Consider the following 20,406-nt stretch of genomic DNA (forward strand, 5'->3'; position numbering starts at 1 on the left):
CCTCTCACATTTATCAACTCATACACAAAAACTCATCCAGACCACAACAAAAAATAACTCTCAAAAAACACACTACAACTTTTCCCACTTACCAAAAACCTGTCACACACAACCATTAGCCTCACACCCACACACAAAAACAACTTTTTCATTCACCCAAAAACTCACACACACTCATGAGAAGAACTCACACAGCAGAAATTCTCTCACACAAACAATAATCATCTCAGACTGAACAAAAAACTCACACACACAAAAATTCATCTTCATTAAAAACACTCACACTCTCCCCAAAATTCTCTCACTCATACAAAATCAAATGTTCACATGCACAAAATAAAAAGCCAAATTCACCCAGTGGCGAAAATTCTCAAATATACAGCAAAAAACTCCCACTCAACAAAAATCCTCTAATGTAAAAATATATATCTTTGATTCACCAAAACTCTCAACAACACCAAAGAAAGAAAGAAAAAATTCACACTCAACAACAAAAGTTCTCTCTCAAAAAGAAAAAAAAAAGCCCTTACACAAACTAAAAACCTCTCTCATTCGCCCCAAAAAAACTTTCACACTCACTGGTAACCTTTTCAGAACACACACAGGAAAAAAGAAAAATGAAAAAAAAAAACCTTTCACTTCACAAAAACCGCCGTCACACACCAAAAAATGGTGCACACAATCACCCAAAAACTCACCAGAAACATCTCACATTTAAAACTTGAAGACCTCAAAACTTCACACAATCACAAAAAACTCTCAGACATTGACCATTCACCTATCGCACAACTAAATAAATCACACACCCTTATCACACACATCTTAGGTATTTCAGAGAAAGAAAACTTTTTGTCTCTCGTTAAAAAATTGGGGTAAGTGTGAGAGTTTTTGTTGTTGTCTTATATCATATTAATATTTATATTTTACTCTCACAGGGACAAAAATGACTCATCTTTTCTTTGTGTACTATGAGTAGTATTTCAGTAAGAGGATTTTTGGTGAAAAAGATCTTATTTCATGTGTATTTTACCAACAATGCACCGTAGCTCTTTTGTGTCGTTATTCATTGGCGCTGCATTTTTGACACTCACATAAATGAATCCAGCGTTTCCTGTGTGTGTGTAACGCACCACTCAATGTCATCTCCAGGAATATACATCCACCCAAAACATACACAGATGTCCATCACATTCCTCCGTTAATGGCATCAAGCCTGTGAACACGTGGAACATGCCAAGTATCTCTCGCTCGCTCTGTCGCTCTGCCTCTTGTTTTAATTCACCACAGCTGAAGGGACACATGGCACTGATCCCTTGAGAAAGCCCAAGGTTAGACACGGGGCACCGATATGAAAAGAGAGACGGGGAGGGGGTGCGGGGCGGGTGGCTTAAATTTTTTAATCTGGTTTATTTAGTGTGATACAATCAGTAATTCAACACGTGGGATGCCTGGGATGCTGACTCTTATCTCCTATCAATGGCTTATCATTGTCACTCAAATAATACCTATTATTTTTATGGAATATAAATTTTTGTTGAGGCATAGGCCAGAGGTGGTCAACGCTATAAAAAAAAAATCACTGCCCTACATTTACAACCTATTAAATTATTTTCATTTCATAGCATTTCTCTTGTTGCACTGCTTTCAGTACATAGATGTGGATGTTGTTGTTTTCGTCCAATCAGATTTCAGCCTCCATGTGTTGCTCTAAGGGGTGGCAAAATTTGTGTTCATTTTGAGCTAGTTTAAAGTTCCTTTAAGACCACAATTTTTTTGAATGCACGATTAATGACCACCCCTTACTTGGAGAGCCTGTTACTGGGGGAATTCCAGTTGCAACGCAGCAGACACGTCCACGTCAAAATTTAGTAGTAATAAATGTAATAATAATGCATATATTTGTGGAGACTGGGGTCAAGTTGTATTTTACAATTTTAAACGTGTTGAAGTTCACAAATTACTTCATGTTAAAGATTAGATTGCTCTTAACATGAAAAGGAAAATGCACTGAGCTGTCACCTATGTCTTACAAATGCAATTATGCCATCTAGTGGCAGAAACATGACCTCAACACAAATCAATATCACACTCTTTTTTTTTTTTACAGTACAGTACATCCTTTTAATTTTAACAAAATGTTATGAATTATTATGAAATTACTGTATCAATGACTAAAATATGCAGCCATATTTCTATTAGTTTAACATTTTTCCCACTATGTTAGAGTATGAAAACTTCATTTAGAACAGATTTGCTATTATTTGTGAGTTAACTACTGAACTCATGTTATTAATTATGCTTTTTTTGTAGCAGAAAATGTAGCACAAAAAGTGTAAAAGCGTTATACTAGTTATAGTAATTCTACTAGTGCGCTGAATTGTTTCACTAGTGAGGACAAAGAGTGTACTAGTACATGGACCTTAAGCATGATATCAAGTATATCGAATAAATGCTCTCCACTTTTACACTTTTTTCTTTGAGTGAGCGGCAGAATGCAGCGCTCACAGGCGACAGTTGCTTCTGTCACTCATTGTCATCACACACACACACACACACACACACACACATTCATGCATACTCACCCACGTTGGGATGCACACACACACATGGGCAGCGGGGTCACCCATGTGCGATAAAGGGCGCCGCTACAATGGCTTTTCTGTTCCTGTGAGCGCAGAGCTGCGGTACAACAGGCCCCAATGAATGTGGCGGCCTGACGCGGCCCCACTTCTGGCCATTTTTCACCGGATGACAGTGAAGACGTGGCAGCCGGATGGGGCAGCACGTTTTCGAAGGACGCCCCCGAAGGTGAGCACTCACATTGCAGCCATTTCCGTATGCTACTAGTTGTAGTAGATCATATGATTTGTGAGAGAATGATTGATGGCATGTTGAATTTGAATGAGTGATCCTCTTTAGTTCAGAAAATAGGTGGAACGAAAACTAGCTGTAAATTAGCAGAAATTTGGTAGGACAACAGTACGAGGACACACTAGTACAAGTGGTTACTAGTGACATTTTATTTCCACAACTAGTGCCACTTTTGGCTTACTATTATGACCTTAACTCATTCACTGCCATTGACGGCTATAAACGTCAAAAATTAATTTGAACTATTTCTATTAGTTTAAAAAAAAATTCTACTTTTGTTAACAAGAGTATGAAAACCTCGATTTTTTTTTATTGTTCATTTAGAACAGATATGAAATTTGTGATTAATCGCGAGTTAACTAGTGTAGTCATGCGATGAATTACGATTTCAAATTTGAACCGCCTCTTGACCCTAATTTTTAATAATCGTTTTTTAATTATTATTTTTAATGAATTTATGGCAGTGAATGAATTAAGATGAACATGACGGATAGCAGTTGCCAACTAGTGCACAGATTTGCCTCACTAATTGTTTATAGCTGTTCTACTAGTACGCCAAAGATATCCTACTAGTGAGCACAAAGCGTCTTTATTGACAGTCAAATCTGTGCACTAGTTGACATCTTCACGCTGCTGTTCTAGTACTGTATACAATTCTACTGGTTAACATCCGGCACTTCGCAAATATTGCTGGTAGCGTGAAGATGTCAACTATTGCTCAGTCTTGCCTCGCTAGCAACTGTCTTTCGCTCTCCAACTAGTATGCTGACGTGAACAAAACAATTTCACACACTGACACTTGAAGAGTGTCAAGGTGGAGCAAAAATAGAACCAGTTGAGAGGCTTGAGCATGTGGGAAGCCGTTTAAGCTTAAGGTACTAGTGCGCTTTTCGTCCTCACTAGTAAAACAATTCGGCACACTCACAGCAACGGCAAGCCTTCCAATTAGAACAGCCACATATTGTAGGTGGTTGCCCAAAATAGGATACCTCAGAAGGTATTGCGCAACAGCTCCCCCCAACGGTAACATGAGGAACGTCACGTTGGTTCTGAGTTGCTCTAGGTTCAAAAGTTGTGGTCAAAAGATGTTCTCCCCCACATACGTACAACTAAGTGAGATGTCCCTAGCAGAGGGTCGCTCCCTGAATGGTTAAGTATCGTATATATAGGGTGCACTAGTAAAACCACTGTGTCTTACTTGGAATATTATTTCCCACTATTTAAGCCACTTTTAGCCTAATAAGATGACTTTAAACTGGATATCAAAGATAGTAGTTTTCAATTATTGAGCCTGCATTTTCCTCACTCGTACTAGAATGACTATGTCTTGTCCGCATGGCATTTCTGCACACTAAGATAACTACACCTTACTGCTGTAATGAGGCAACATTTTGCACTAGTATACATCTGCATAATACTAATGCTAATATTAACGGATGTTCATTAGCAGAATTTTACAACATCCCTAATAGCATACTTTTGTCAACTAGAGCACAGTTTGCCAAAGTTACTATTAATAGTGAGGACAGAGTGGCTACTAGAACATGGACCTGAAGTCACTCCTTGGAAGGTTTCCATAATGGTAAACCGATTCCTGCCTAACAGGCAGTTCTGCCACTGATGTTTATTGATGATGTTTCAGTTTGCTATCTATATTCGAACTGGATTAATGGACTGATCCCTCTAAATTGTGGGCCAGTCTCTTGGCATAAAATGTAGGAAAATTATTATTAAAAAGCAATGCATCGGCCCCAAAAGAGGCCGGCCCACCGGGCATCTGCCCTGTATGCCAGATGGCCAGTCGAGCCCTGGTGAGGAGTTTACTAGTCTTAAGTCTACCTTAAGACGGATATCAATAATAATAATAATAATAATAATAATAATAATAATAATAATAAATCTAAGCATTCATTTAAAATTCTTGATATTTAATAAATCCCTCATATCCAATGCTCAAACTGCTTTTAGAACCTTGTACCCATGTACTAGTACAATTTTTGTCCTCACTATTAGGACAACTTTGGCTTGCTTTTAGGACAACTACGTGTAACTAATGAGGCAACAATGTGCATTTGTTAACAACTGCATGCTGCTACTAATTTGACCTTAAAAGCATGGATAGTTGTCAGCTTGCCCAATTAGTAACATGTAGTTCTACTAGTATGCCAAGTGAGTATGTGGATCTTAAACTGGATATGAAGAGTATGAAATAAATTCTCAAGTGGCTTTCCCTGTGAGTGGGATTGCTATGGTGGGGGGTTAGGGGTGGGGGTGGGGGGGGTTGACAGATGGATGGGACTCCCCCAGAGAGATTGACACGGGCGTGGTGCTGAATACAGATTCCTCCGGGTAAAGAAAAGTGCTGATATTTGCCCCGCAGGTGTTTACAGTTCAACGCCTCCTCATTGGTGGGGCTGTCTGGTTTTGAAAGGAAGTTAAAACGTCTGGCGAGACGATGATTCATATCCAGGTGACTGGTGCTGTTAATAATTGATCTCCTGTTATGTGCCTAAGCAATAAGGCAAGAAAGGCGTTATTTGCAAACGGCGTGGCCTGTCCTTTTGTCAAAGTTCACTGCTCCTACTGCTGAGCACTAGTGCTTCGCATACTGTACACAACAATACGTTACTTTACATTTGTGATTCTCCATCTAACGTGATGTTGCCAGGGCATTTATATGCATGTGCTCTCCTATTGGTCTGTGAAGGTGTTCCTAATGTTGTGGCTGGTGAGCGTAACTTTGCTCTGATGTGTTTGTGTGGAAAGTTGTCCTAAACAACATATTCAATACAGCTCAAAAGTTGGCGTCACTTAAAAATGTCATTTTCAAATTAGTGTATTAAAAATGTAATGTTCAGGTGCGCCACGGAAAGTTATCCAATTTGATATTTTACTGATTGTGTTGTGGATGAATGCGTCTTTGTTCAGATTTCTATGACATTTACATATAGTGACAGGCGTAACAATGAAATGCTCTTTCACTAGATGGCAGAAGGTACATAATACAAGGTGATGCTTTTTTTCTTTCTTCTAATTAAAAAATATAATGTAACATATGTGCGTTTGACCGCTAAAGGCTGCACCATTTTTTAAATGTCATATTTCTTGTAAAACTGATTTTACTTTCATTTTGGCAGAACATCTCCAACAAAAAACACTTTAAAAAAACAACAACTAAATCCTTTCCCTAACATAAACTGAGCAATAGTTGTATAGGTCTACTTGAATATTTGAATATGACAACTTTCCATAAGTTCTGATTTAAAGTTTAATTTTTGGTGGGGATTCTGAGAATGAGCATAAAGGTTCTCTCTATTTTAATAATTACAAAAGCAACTAATGATTAATTTAGATGTGTCAGAAAGGGTCCAGGACTGGTGTCACAAAAGACATAATGCACTTTTTAAAACCCGAACTATACAAATTGCAAGTTTCCCCTCTAACGTGGGCCAGTCGATGAGCCAGCACATCTTCAAAGCGAGAAGAGGGGAGAGTTGAGGCAGAACAGTTCGTGGCTGCTTCAGATAACACACCTTTTATATTATTTGGCTTTCGACTCAACATTGTTTTAGTGTTTTATTGTATTTACTGTCTTTATTTTATGAATTTATTGGTTTAAGTGTCTTTATTTTTACATGTCAGATTTTTACTTTGATGGTTGCGTTTAAAAGTTCTCATAAACATAGTTGAGTTGACTCTACTTCATGTCTCTTTTAAATTATTTAGATTTTGTATGTAGATGGCAGTAAATCTAAACCAAAGATTGTGTTTTGTCTGCACCTTTTGCCAGTATTAAAATATTTTTTTCCCCCCAACACCATTCCCTTCCTCACAGAAATTGCAATTAAATATTTGGCTGTCACTCTTTCCCTTACTTCTGATTTCAAATTATATCGCTTCATTATTCACAATAAACAATGAAATGCAGTAAAAAAAAAGAAAAAAAAAGAATTGAAATGAGAATGGCGGCTCACGAGGGTTAAATGAAGTTTTCAGATATCGCTTCCTTGCTAATTTACCAACACGGTAGAACAGTATATTTTCAACTTTTCCCCGACATGAAACGTTTCTCTCTCTAATGCCATTCTCTCTCTCACACACATGCTTATGACATGCACCGCAACAAATAATTCCAAAGGGGAAAAAAACATATTTAAGCAGGATACAAGGTAAATATTCCTAATCAAACACAATATAATAGGCTATTTCAGCATGTTAAAATATACATATACACAAACAATATAGATAATCCCCAAATTAATACACAAGATACACATGACCAAATACATAAATAAATAAATAAATACATATATACATAAATACATAAATAAATAAATAATACTCGGCTACAAAATCACAAAATCAACCAAAATTAGATTGACATCCCTGCTCTAATGTGTGCTTTATGGAATTTTTGACAGTGTGCAAGCTTCCTCCCTTTTTCTTAAGATTTCTCAATAAAAGTCCACAGTACGTACGTTGACGAGTTAGCGGTCTGCGTGCGGAAGTGAACATAAAAGGCGGCCAGGTGAGGCCGCGAATCACCACCTCCTCTTCCTCCTCGTCTTTCTCTTCCCCCTCCTCCTTTGCCAGGTAAAAGTGCACGGCGGCGCGTACCCTGCGCAACACCTTCGTTGGACAAGCGCAGAAGGCACAAGGCGGGCGGACGCCTTTCACGCGTGTAAATATGAGACAAGGTGAAGTCACGTCACGGAATTACTAAATGGGGCTTCTCCTACTGGGCCTGCTTCTCCGCTACTGGATCACTACTGTGGAGGGTGAGCACACAACAACCGCTCTATAGTGTAATACGTGTGTATTGTGCAAACAGAAAGTGTGAGTGTGACACTGGATAGCGACTATCCTCATATGGGTTCTTACAGAGCTTTCCCCTTGTTTGCTATATTTTGTCATTGATGAGCCTACACCTGACCCCGTTTATCGCAGGGATACTGTATTTTCCAGATCCAGCCAGGTGAACATCTGCAATAGGCTATCGAGAGCACATATACAAAATAAATATTTTTATAACTCTAACCCTCAAGTGAACGTTATAAAACAATCACATATATTAAAACCCACGTTTTTATAGTTAACAAAAATTACTGGGGGGGGAAATAGAACTAAAATTGGGGGGGAAAATATGTTTTTTGTAAATAAAAATGGAAAAAAAAAAAGGTTATGTTGATAAAACTAACTGTAACAAGCGAAGATGTCCTTCATTTTCATTTTTGTCAATTGCGAGCCTTCGGGATTCATTTAAATGTATTTATTTTGGTACTGCTGTAGGCGACATTGGTAACTACAGAGGAATCAAGGTCAGTTGTTTGAGAATTGTAGTTTAGTAGTTTAATCTAATTGTACTTCTGTGCAATGGCAAATAAATTCTGATTCTGTAAAAATGTACTGCAGCCATCCAAAAAGGAGTCGCTTAAACTCTTAACATGGTTAAAAAAAAATAGACAACTTTAATAAGCATGAATAGAGTAAAACACATGTTGCTCCAAAGTTCAGCAATTAAACTATTTTTTTCTCAAGTTTTGTAATATATTTAAGTGCTATCTTTTATTTATCAATTAAAAAAAAAGAAGTAATCAAGGAGTAAGTTGTAAATGTGAATCGTTGATTCTGTGGTTATGGCGTATGTATTCGCTGTACATCTTGTTGGAAGTGATTTTTTTGTGTGCGCGTGCTTCTGTGTGTGTTTTGCAGGTTCATGTTTAGCTGATAGCGCTGTGACTTGTGATCTATGTCTCCAGCTTGGTCCACAATGTGCCTGGTGTACACAGCAGGTATAGGCAGCAGCATCCTAAACCACAGAACACATTCAAATTGTGATTTTTGCACCATAACATAATGTATATTTTCTTCTCAGAATTTCACCGACTGGTTGTCAGTCAGTGAAAGATGTGACACGCCAGAGCACTTGCTGGCAAAAGGATGTGATGGGAGCTCATTGGAGTTTCCCATTTCGAGGAGAGAAATCCTCCAGGATCAACCACTTGGGAAGAGGAGTGGTAACTTGAATCTCACTCAGATCTCGCCACAGAAAATGGCACTCAAACTACGACCTGGTATGCAATTTTCATATTCAGAGGCAGCTCTTCTTTGGATCTCCATGGAGCATGTTGGTTTTATTTTTGGACAGGCAGTCAGGTGACTTTCCAGGTGAAAATCCAGCACACCGAAGACTACCCAGTGGACCTCTACTACTTGATGGACTTGTCAGCATCCATGTATGATGATCTGCACATGATCAAGGACCTCGGCTCGACCCTGTCCAAGGAGATGGCCAACCTCACCAGTAAATTCCGCATGGGCTTTGGTTCTTTTGTAGAGAAACCCGTTCTACCCTTCATCAAGATTACAGAAGAAGAGCTCATCAACCCTTGCAGGTAACGCAGAGGTGGTCAATTCTCCTTCAACATTGGCGCAATGAGTTAAAGAGTAAAAATTAGAAATCATATCTAGGATACTTTGATAAGCCTGTTTGCAGATAGGTACAGCTACTTAATTGACTGTCATTGAAGAGGACCAGATTCAAGACTTGAGCTCTGTTTCTTCTTTCTGTAGTTTTGGGTCTGTTGTGGACATTGTAGGCCTAATATGTTCTCGTCCCCACTAGTACCCCACTATTCTAATGTCTGTCTTCTGAGTTTGGTCATGTGACATTAGCAAGTTGAGCCGTGATTGGTCATTCCCTGAGCCCTGAGTAATTCTGTGATGTCATTTTCAGTGGCAAAATGGCCGCCACCTGAGATGGATATAAACAGATGGGTTTTGCTGTTTGGTTCATATTGCACACTTCCCCTTTATGTTTCTTTGCATCATGTCCTGAAGCTCTTCTCACTAAAATCTGAACATGAACTAGCTTATACCCGAGCCCAAATGTTTGCTAATAAAGCTTTGTTAGATGATTATTTCGGGATTATTTTTTTTAACAGGTAGACACACTGAGCTGAATTTCTGGTTATCATAAAAAAATAAAAAAATTGGGGGTGTTCTTCTTTTTCTTTGTTGCAGTAGCGCGGATGCGACCTGCTTGCCAACGTTTGGCTACAAACACGTCTTGTCCCTTACAAGCAACACAATCAAGTTCAATGAGATGGTCTCGATGCAGCATGTGTCTGCAAACATTGACATTCCTGAGTGTGGCTTCGATGCCGTCATGCAAGCTGCTGTTTGTGGGGTAAGAGTGACATTTCAGCTCAGACGCAAGAGTGTGTGCGTATTTGAGATCGCAAAAGTGAGCAGGACCAACAATGTTCTTCTGATAGGACAGGATAGGCTGGAGGAATGATTCCATGCGTTTGCTGGTGTTTGTCAGTGATGCTGACTCACACTTTGGGATGGACAGTAAAATGGCCGGCATTGTGATTCCCAACGATGGCCAGTGTCACCTGGACAGCAACAATGACTACTCCATGTCCACATTGCAGGTTTTGAGCCCATTCGTTTTAGTTTTGACCATGTTGAAGTCTCCACGGTGAAGAATCATCCCAGCTCTTCATGCCATGTATTTTTCTCTTCAGGAATATCCAACTCTGGGCCAGTTGATTGATAAAGTAGTGGAAAACAATATATTGTTGATATTTGCTGTGACAGAAAAGCAGAAGCAAAACTATGAAGTAAGATATTCCTCCTTAAAAACAATTCACATTATTGTAGTACAGTGAACACCCGTTTATCGCATGGAATAAATCCTTGATAGGTGAAAATCTACTGTATTGAGAGGCTGTATTTAAAAATATATATTTTAATAGTTTAACTTCACACACTTTAAACACATTTAAACCATTAAAACACCTCAACTTATAACATCACACTGATTGAAGTATTCCTTGGTTCCTTCTCACATAACCTCACCTCGAAGAATAGCTTAATGCTAATATACAACATGAAACACCATCGACAGGCTACGTGAAATTAGCACTGTTGTTACAGAAATTGTAATTCTTCACACACATGGAGCAGGAACACATACAAACAGAGCATGTCAAAAAAAAACAATTAAAACTCCACATTATACGAAGAGTGCAAAAGGTGAACCTCGATATAGCGAGGGGTTCGCTGTACTGATGATGCCAGCCTGGCTTTTTTCATATGTTACTGCTGCTTTTTCCCACTGTCCTAGAACTATGCAAATCTGATACCTGGTGCCACCGTTGGAGTTGTGGCCACGGATTCTCGCAACATCCTCGAACTGATTTTAACGGCGTATAAAGTGAGTAAGTGTGCGAAGAAAAACTTGTTTGTGGTTGTGAGAACTTTCCCAGGCGTTTTTTTTTTTCAAAATCCCTTTCATTCTTTCTCCCATTACGCTTCCTTACACCTCCCGGGAATTTGCGTCAGTGTGTTCAACTGCAAGTCTCGTCTTGTCCAGACTATTTGATGTGTTTGCGTCTTACTCATTTTTCTCGGCAACTTGTGCTTCCTCGTTGTGCTTTTGTGTAAATCCAGCTCACGATGGCCAACTTCCCATCATTCAGTGACAGTTAGGTGATTTGTGAACAATTCCAGTCTGTCAAGCGTGACAAAGAGGTGCAGACTCTCGTATTGTAGTGGTTAATGTATACACATAAATGTTGAAAAGCAGTTTGAGTAGTTTTTCCTTGTACTTCATGTCCATGTACTAGTTAGTATGCGCTTCGTCCTCAAAGGGAGGACAATTCATGCACCAGTAGAACTATTAGGATACACTAGTAGAATGATTTTGTTATTTTTTGTTTCCCACTACTTAATAACATTTTTGCACATTAGTAGGACTTGTCATACTTGTTAGTAGGACTTGTCATACTTGTTAGTAGGACAACTATATGTCACTGCAAAAGGCGGGTTTTGAGTATACATTTGACTAGTTTAATTTAAAAAAAATTATCTATGTAAGTGTTAAGGAACGAATTCATGATTTTCAGCTTGGGAGACAGACATGCTACCACCTGAGCCATGCCACTTTTGCTGTTTCTAACTATACTGCATTGTTTGTGTGTCTAAAATGAGACCAAAACCGGTCTTGGAGGTACGAGGATTCCACCTGACTGCAGCAATATACTAATGTACAGAAGTGGCATGGCTCAGGTGGTAGAGTGGCTGTCACCCAAGCTGAAGGTCATGGGTCAAGCTTTTTTTTCTTTCGTTTTTTTTTTATATTAAATTTGTAAAATGTAATCAAAGCCCTCCTTGTAAAATGTACTCACAATTTCTGAGTGAAAAAAAAAACAAGTATTTGAAAGTCACACAGAAATAGAATGACTGTGCCTTAGTGATAGGAAAATTAAGCATCATGAAAGACTTGGGATTTTTTTCCCCCTTAACTTATCTAGATGGTGGTCTTAGTTTAAGGCTAATACAATGGAAATGAATTACATTTCCACTGCATCTTTAAACCAAAAGTGCACTAAAGGAGAAAAATAAATCATAAGTGCTTCATGAAGCTTTATTTGTCCATCACACTTAGTAAGAATGTTTTTCCTTCTACTGCCTTCCACTCCTGCAGGTGTTCAAATAAGACATAATTCGTCAAACTACACCTTCACTTTAGCTCAGGTGAGCCATCAGTCTCTCCGCAGGTTATTTTTACAGCCCAGCGCACCTGGGCTGTAAAACCATGACTCACCCTAAAAAGGAGACAAATACAGGAGGCTTAGCACGTTACAGGACACCACAAAGTGAAATTGACCATAAAACACCTGAAAAGTCCGCGGGATGAATGATATGATGACAGATTACAGTGTGGTGATTCTGATCTTTCTTTGAGAAAGACGTTGCACTTTTGGTGGTTTGCAGGAAGTGCGATCAGAGATTGAGCTGGAGGTCCTTGGAGACACAGAAGATCTCCGGATGTCCTTTGCCGCTATTTGTCCAAATGGTGCAGTCCAACCAGAGCTCAAACAATGTTCTAATGTCAAACCTGGAGAGACGGTCAGTCTATTCTATTCTATCTATCAATCTATCTATCGCTGTAATGTAACTATCATCACTTCCTGACTTTCCCCTGTCAGGTGGTGTTCAATGTGTCTGTGGAGCTTCCAGGCTGCCTGTCCGGGCCTAGACGCTTCTCCTTGAAGCCAGTGGGCCTCCAGGACACTTTGGACATAGAATTGGAGTCTCTGTGCTCCTGCGAGTGTGGGCGGCCTGCTGAAGTCGACAACAGCAGCCGGTGCACGGAGGGCCAAGGGACTTTCCACTGTGGCGTGTGCGCGTGTCAGCCGGGCTTCTCGGGAGCCGAGTGCGAATGCAATGAGGCAAGAGCATTGTTGAGCGACTGCGTGGCAAACAATGAGAGCGACATTTGCAGCGGTCAGGGGCAATGTTACTGCGGAGGGTGTGTGTGTGACACATCCAGCTTTGGTCACATCTATGGACCGTACTGCGAGTGTGACAACTACTCATGTGTTCGCTTCCGTGGGGAGCTCTGTGGAGGTGGGCAATTAAATTTCCGTCGAATCATCTTATGGATTATTCATGTGTTTCTGTGGCGAGCCTGGTCACATTAGCGTGTTTGTGTTTTAGGCCACGGGGTGTGTGACTGTGGAGAGTGCCAGTGCCAAAGTGGCTGGACTGGGGAGTACTGCAACTGCAGCAGCAGCAGTGAGGCGTGTCTTTCCATAGATGGAGTCCTGTGCAGCGGCCGGGGCAAGTGCGAGTGCGGCCTGTGTGTCTGCTTGGTACCGGGAGCATCGGGGGACTTGTGTGAGAAGTGCCCCACGTGTGGGGATGCCTGTTCCATGACAAGGTGACAGCACGCTGTGAGAATAAGTTTGAAGTGTGGCTTTTTCTCTGTTAGCTTTACACTCTAAAAACAGTTGGGTCAAAAATGGACCAATCCTCTACATGGGTCAATTTGACCCAACTTTAAGTCAAGAATGGGTCTTTAGTGTAAAACAACTCATAAATATTGGTCAGATCCTTTACTTGGGTCCAAAAATTGGGTCCTTTTGTATAAAACAACCCAAAAAGTTGAGTCAAATTGACCCATAAAGTGGATCGGTCCAATAATTTGGATTATTTTGACTGGTATCAGTCTGAAAAAAAAAAGGTTTTATCAAACATCTCTATTTGTAACGCTTTCGTTCTAATTGGGTCACATTTTGAAAGTACATTAAAAAAAACAACTAAATGCAATTCTTTCACCTTGAAATATGATGATTTTTCATATAGATACCCAAAATACATAACAATAAGAATATTTTAAAATGTCTTTCTTTTATACAGGTGCAAAAACTTGTGTGAGGCTTTTCTGGATAGAATTGTATATGTACATATACATGTACTGTGGTGGTGATTGCTCTAAGACTGCAAGGGAAGCTCAGCTTGCCCTAAATGCGCCCCCGAAAAAATAAAGCGAGGAAATGTGCACTGCTGTGTGTACAATCTATGAGCTATAATACCTTCATCTTTTGTTCAGAATTACCTACAAATAAAAAAAATGACACAACTTCTTTCAAATTCATCCCTGCAGTTAAACTGCACTTTTATTTATATATATTTTTAATTTGTAATTTTTTAAATATTTAAATATAATTTTTTATTTTTTTATTTTATTTTAAAAATGTCAATTTTTTTAATTATTTAAATTTGTCAATTTTTTTAATTATTTAAATTTGTCAATTTTTTTAATTATTTAAATTTGTCATTTTTAATTTTGTAATTTTTTTTTATGTATGTTTTTTTTTTATTACGTTTTTTTGAACGTTTTTTTTTATTTTATTACACAGTCGGACGCTGCTTTGTCGAGTGGGTTGTTCCACTGTGCAAAACTGGACGGACATTGGATAAATGCTGGGGGTTTTCCTGCCCATCGGGTGCTCAGCGCCTCTGTGGGTTTATGGAACATACATTCGGCTACTGCGTGATAATTGGATGATCTGTCTGAGTCGTAAACAAAAAAAGAGCTTTTCTTCATTTGAATGACCAGCAGCTGCCACTGATGTACTGTATATGTGTATTTTTATGGTAAAGTGGTGTCCATGTTCTTGGGGAAGTTTGAAAGAGTCCTGAGAACTGCCTGTGTTTCCACCACATTTGCACAATTTGCCGCTGAACACAGTTCTTGGTCTTTGGAGGTCCATGGAGTGATCTCGAAACGTTGAAAGAGTACCAAAATCACGATGACAGATATATTTTCGCGTCTTATGTAAAATAGGACTTCACATTCTTTTATAGTTTTTATCCAGAATAAGGGGTGTAAAACATAAAAAAAATAGTAAATACACATTGGCCTTTCCTTTGATTATGGAAGAATCCATTACATACTGTATGGGAAATGAACAATAATGTATGATGTTGTATCCTTATACCACACAATGTCTTCTCTCCTGAGTAGCGATCAGGTTCAGGTTCCCTTGTTCACATGTGTCTGCGCCCTGCAGGTGACATCAAAAGACAACTAATGTCTTCAACACGGCACTGAAGGATTTCCTTTCGCTATTGCAAAGCAGCTGTTGCCTGCCGTCCGTGCCATTTGATAGCTCGGATAAATGGGAGAGGGGTGGCCTGGGGAAAACTGTTTGTGTGTGTGAAGATACTGTGACTGAAGTTCCTTTAGATAATTGCAATATGTGTCATTTCCTTTGTATTTCATACCAGGACATGCGTAGAGTGCCATCTCCAAGCAAATGAGGACGCTGAGCTGTGTGAGCAAAACTGCAGTCTCCCCAAGGTTTACATCAATACAACAGCAGGTACATTGCTCAGAAAGGTTCCTTGTAATTGAACTACACCAGCATTTGCCTTGATTTTATAGGGGACATATTACAGACAGTTTTAATTGGCTGTGTAATCAAATAGATTTGTCTCTTGAGTGCCTGCCCATATGGAAAGCATTTTGAGCATTTACTCGATATCCTTGATAACCAGATTAAGGACCAGGACAATTCAATGCACTATTAGAAAAATGAGGGTGCACCAATAGAACAACTGTGTATTACTAGTTATGTTTATTTTTTTTTTATTTCTTTTACACTGCATCACTGTATTACATTTCTGCACACTGGTAGGAAAACGTTGACACTAGTATGACAATTACATATTACTCGTGGAGCAAAGCTCCTAAAGAACATTGACATTGTGGCGCTGAGAAGGTCACAAGTGTTTAAGTAATTTTGTTAGCCTCAAGTATTATCTGTCTGTGCTACATTGATATGCTAATGAAAAACAGTTTTAAATCTATGCATTCCAGTGGTTTTCCCATTTTGTTAAGCAAACTACTCAAAATATTGTTGCTATAAGGTAATACCTCCGTTGGGATAGTGTTAGACTGAAGATCCAAAGGTCCCTGGTGCAGTCCTGGGTTTTGGCATCGCAGAGGTACACAGATCTGTGAGAAGGTGTTTCAGCATTTATGAAATGGTTTTGATGCACAAGCTCATTCAACACACTAGTAAATCGGGCACACAAGAGGAATACTATATCATGACTCTAATCATGATTTAACTACATTTTGACACCATGTATTTAAAGTCAACCTTAAACATTTCTTGACAGTAATATGTAATATGTGACCTTAGTAGTCTAAACATGACATTCTGATTAGTATTTAAATGTTGGAATATGAGTTATGCAGCAAAATCCAGCCGTTTTTATCTATCTCAGGGAGTGGCCATTTTGCTACTTGCTGTTGACTGAAGATGACATCACAGTTGCTCAGGGCTCAGGCAACGACCAATCACAACTCACCTGTTTTCTGAAGCTGAGCTGTGATTGGTTGTTACCGGACACTTGCGCAACTGTGATGTCATTTGCATTGGCAAAATGGCCGCCTTCTGATACTGATAAAAACTGCTGGATTTTGCTGCTTATGCTTGAATACTCATATTCAATAGACACAATATTAACTCATTCACTGCCATTGACGGCTATAGACGTAAAAAATTCATTTGAACTATTTCTATTAGTTTCACATTTGTTCCACTTTTGTTAACAAGAGTATAAAAAACAATTTTTTTTTTTATTGTTCATTAATAAGAGATATAAAATGTGTGATTTATCGTGAGTTAACTATTGAAGTCATGTGATTAATAACAATTAAAAAAAAATTAATCGCCTAATGCCCCTAATTAAAAAAAAAAAGATTATTAAAAATTAGGGGCGTCAGACGGTTAATTTTTTTTATTGTAATTAATCGCATGACTTCAATAGTTGACTCACGATAAATCACACATTTTATATCTGTTCTAAATGTACAATAAAAAAATCTAGGTTTTCAATTTTTGACGTCTATAGTCGTCAAAGGCAGTGAATGAGTTAACCATAATACCGTATTTAGACTAGTGGGGATGCATAGAACATATTGTCAAGATTTTTTTGGGGGGGAGGGGGGGTTGACTGTGTATTATTACAGTGGCATACAATAATATTACAATTTAGGGCTAATACCTCAGACATGTATTTAATGAACACTTAGACCTTCTACGCTACTGCTAAAGTATTTTTCCAAGTGGTACTTGGTGTAAAAAGGTTCCTATTTGTTAGTGAGCCATGTCCTTTCAGCCTGTGTGGGACAATGGCGAACATATTCTTTACAGGCCCAGCTATTGTGGTGCCTGTGAGGAGTTGATGGAGCGTGGCTTCCCTTAAAGAAGAGATTATTTTAAACACGCTATGCTTGTGCAAGTTGAGAACGATATCTGATCATCAAAGAGGATTTTTTTCAGATGGGAAACACAATAATGCAGACAACTCACACACACACACAGATTGTCGTCTTTGATATGGAAATCACAATGACAGCACGACAGAGGCGAGGATATCATTTTACATTCTCACCTCAGTGTTGAGAGGGAAGATGATATACAATTCATTGGTGGCTTCATTATATATGTTCCTATTTCCTTTCAGAAGTAGACAAGAGCGCCTCGACGCAATGCATGCTGAAGTCCGAAAATGAGTGCTGGATCTCGTTTAGTGTGCTCGGAGGGGACACGATGACGGTCTACAATCCTCGCATGTACGGTAAGATGGGCAAAAAAAGTATGCACAATCGGCGGATGGGTGGATTGGTAGATAGATGACTATAAATGGATAAAGGTATAAACTGCATAGAATGTATTTTATTCAGTATAATATTAAAATGCATAATAGTTATTGTATGTATCATAAAGTGTTGAAAATATTTTGAGAACAAATCAATGGGTACTTTCTAATAAGCTCTTCATCAATTCGTTAGAGCTGTGCGGCTTTATAACGCCTCAATAGAAAATATGTTTTGTTAAAAAGGAATCACTGTAATGCTAAGTGCAGAAGGAACTGGTCAGCCACAAAGTTAAAGGGTACTTGACTTATTGAGCAATTTTCAGCAGTAAAAAATTCTTGATAACTTCATTATTTTTCGTGTAGAAGGAATACCTTTAAAAACTATTTTTTTCCACTTGCTGTGTCGACTGAAGATGACATCACCTCTGGTGAGGATGTAGGTAACGACCAATCACGGTTCAGTTTGCTGAACAAACCCAGAAATCAGGTAAGCCGTGATTGGTCGTTACCGACTTCCTCAGCACAGGTGATGTCATCTTCAGTCGACAGCAAGTGCAAAATTTAGTTTTTAACTCATTCACTGCCATTGACCAGCTATAGACTTTTAAAAAATATTTTGAACTATTTCTATTAGTTTAACATTTTTTCCCCCATTTTTGTTAACAAGAGTATGAAAACCTAGAATTTTTTGGGGACATTTAGAACAGATATAAAATTAATCGTGAGTTAACTAGTGAAGTCATGCGATTAATTACGATTACAAATTTTAATCGCCTGATGCCCCTATTTTTTAATTATGTTTTCTTTTAAAAAACAAACAAAAACTTTTTTGTTTAATTTTTAACAATCTTTTTTTTTTTTTTTTTTTTTAAAGATTATAAAAAATTAGGAGCGCCAGGCAATTACAATTTTTAATCGTAATTAATTGCATGACTTCACTAGTTAACTCATGATTAATCACAAATTTTATATCTGTTCTAATACAATAAAAACAAATCTAGGTTTTCATACTCTTGTTAACAAAAGTGGGAAAAAATGTCAAACTAATAGAAATAGTTCAAATTAATTTTTGACGTCTATAGCCGTTAATGGCAGTGAATGAGTTAAAGGGATTCATTCTACATGAAAAATAATTAAGTTAAGATTAATTTCTACTCATCACTTTTATGTTTTTTTTCAATTGTGAGTTTGATTGTGAATCATTTGTTTCTATTTGCTCTAATATTGGTCATAAAATATATTTAGGTGACTCACCCGCTGATGAAGAACGGCAGACAGTGACACACCTGCTTTTCTATTGATGGACCTCCAAACTTGCATTCAGTCATAAACACATTATTAAATGATTGAATTCCTGTTATTGACTATATTTCATACAGGACAACAAAATGACATGCTATTTCAAAGTGTAGCATGTTAGCTTGTCTCACATTAGCTGGTTACGCATGCTAGATGGAAGTCCTGACGGGAGAATGCACATACCTGAAAGGTGTGCATGTAAAAAAAAAAAAAGAAAGAAAGAAAAAGGGGAGATTATGGCCTTAAGAGTAGTGAACAGTTTAAAAATGATCTCAAAGGTTCGAGTGTGACCTTGTGTCCCGTCCTAGGTTGTCCCGAACCGCCCAACATCCCCATGATCATCCTGGGCGTCTCACTTTCCATCGTGTGCATCGGACTGATCCTGCTGGCTGTTTGGAAAGTACTGGTGTCGGTTCACGACGATAAAGAGGTGGCTAAGTTTGAGGCTGAGAGGGCAAAGGCAAAGTGGCAGTCGGTGAGATTCTGGAATTTACGTACAGTTCTACTCATTTAAAAAAATGTCCTCCACTTTCAAGGATGCTATCCAGTTTTTTTTGAGCATGTAATGAAAACACAAGAGTAATGTCCCACACCTGTTAATGTTGTGTCTTGTTTATTTGAACCTAATATGAGTGCTCATGTGTGTTTTGTGTTTCCACTCAGGGGACCAACCCACTGTTCAGAAGCTCCACATCGACATTTAAAAACGTTACCTATAAGAACAGAGAGCGGGAGAAGATGATTACAATTGATCCATACTGATGATTAGCTGGAGGCAATACCAACCAGCATCTGAGTGCACTTAGTCTTTGTGTGTGTGTGTGTGTGTGTGTGAGAGTGTGTGTGTGTGACATTTCAACATGTTTTTTTTTTGTACTACTGCATGAAGCTCTGATTGGTTCAGAGTTGCAAGACAGAATACTGACAACCCCGTGAACAGACATGACTCTGTATCATATATTTGCTGCTGTTTAACTGCAGTTTGCCTGCAGGTGCAAACGCACACTGACTAACAAAACACTGGTCTCGTCAGTCTGCTGCGTGAACCTACAAGCTTCAACATGGCAACGCTCAGCTGAGGGAGCTAGAACACTAAAGTATTTGAGTGGTCGACTACTGAAAAAATAATAATGTTGTCCTTGTGTTCATCCAATGAATGTAAATGTTAAGTTTATGATTTCAATGTTTTTTCCCCTTTTATTGTAAAGTAAGGCTGAGCCTTCAATGTTGATAATAAAATGCAATGATGTGGCACAAGTTTTA

General features: G+C 38.6%; 1 protein-coding gene across 1 annotated transcript; it reads left to right on the top strand.

The window, feature by feature from the left end:
- Positions 1-2,613: 2,613 nt before the first annotated feature.
- On the top strand, positions 2,614-20,387 carry itgb6 (integrin, beta 6). The gene is made up of 16 exons (XM_086070872.1): positions 2,614-2,808; positions 7,465-7,649; positions 8,584-8,663; positions 8,747-8,945; positions 9,020-9,266; positions 9,895-10,060; positions 10,149-10,310; positions 10,404-10,499; positions 11,006-11,095; positions 12,658-12,792; positions 12,873-13,293; positions 13,384-13,606; positions 15,460-15,554; positions 17,710-17,823; positions 19,452-19,618; positions 19,807-20,387. The coding sequence occupies exons 2-16, from the start codon at positions 7,595-7,597 to the stop codon at positions 19,903-19,905; spliced, it is 2,349 nt and encodes a 782-aa protein (XP_085926998.1). The 5' UTR covers positions 2,614-2,808; positions 7,465-7,594; the 3' UTR covers positions 19,906-20,387.
- The last annotated feature ends 19 nt before the right edge of the window (positions 20,388-20,406 follow it).

The sequence above is a fragment of the Leptonotus elevatus genome, chromosome 3 (genome assembly GCF_054856555.1).
Source record: "Leptonotus elevatus isolate MCC_2025b chromosome 3, RoL_Lele_1.0, whole genome shotgun sequence".
Lineage (NCBI taxonomy): Eukaryota > Metazoa > Chordata > Actinopteri > Syngnathiformes > Syngnathidae > Leptonotus > Leptonotus elevatus.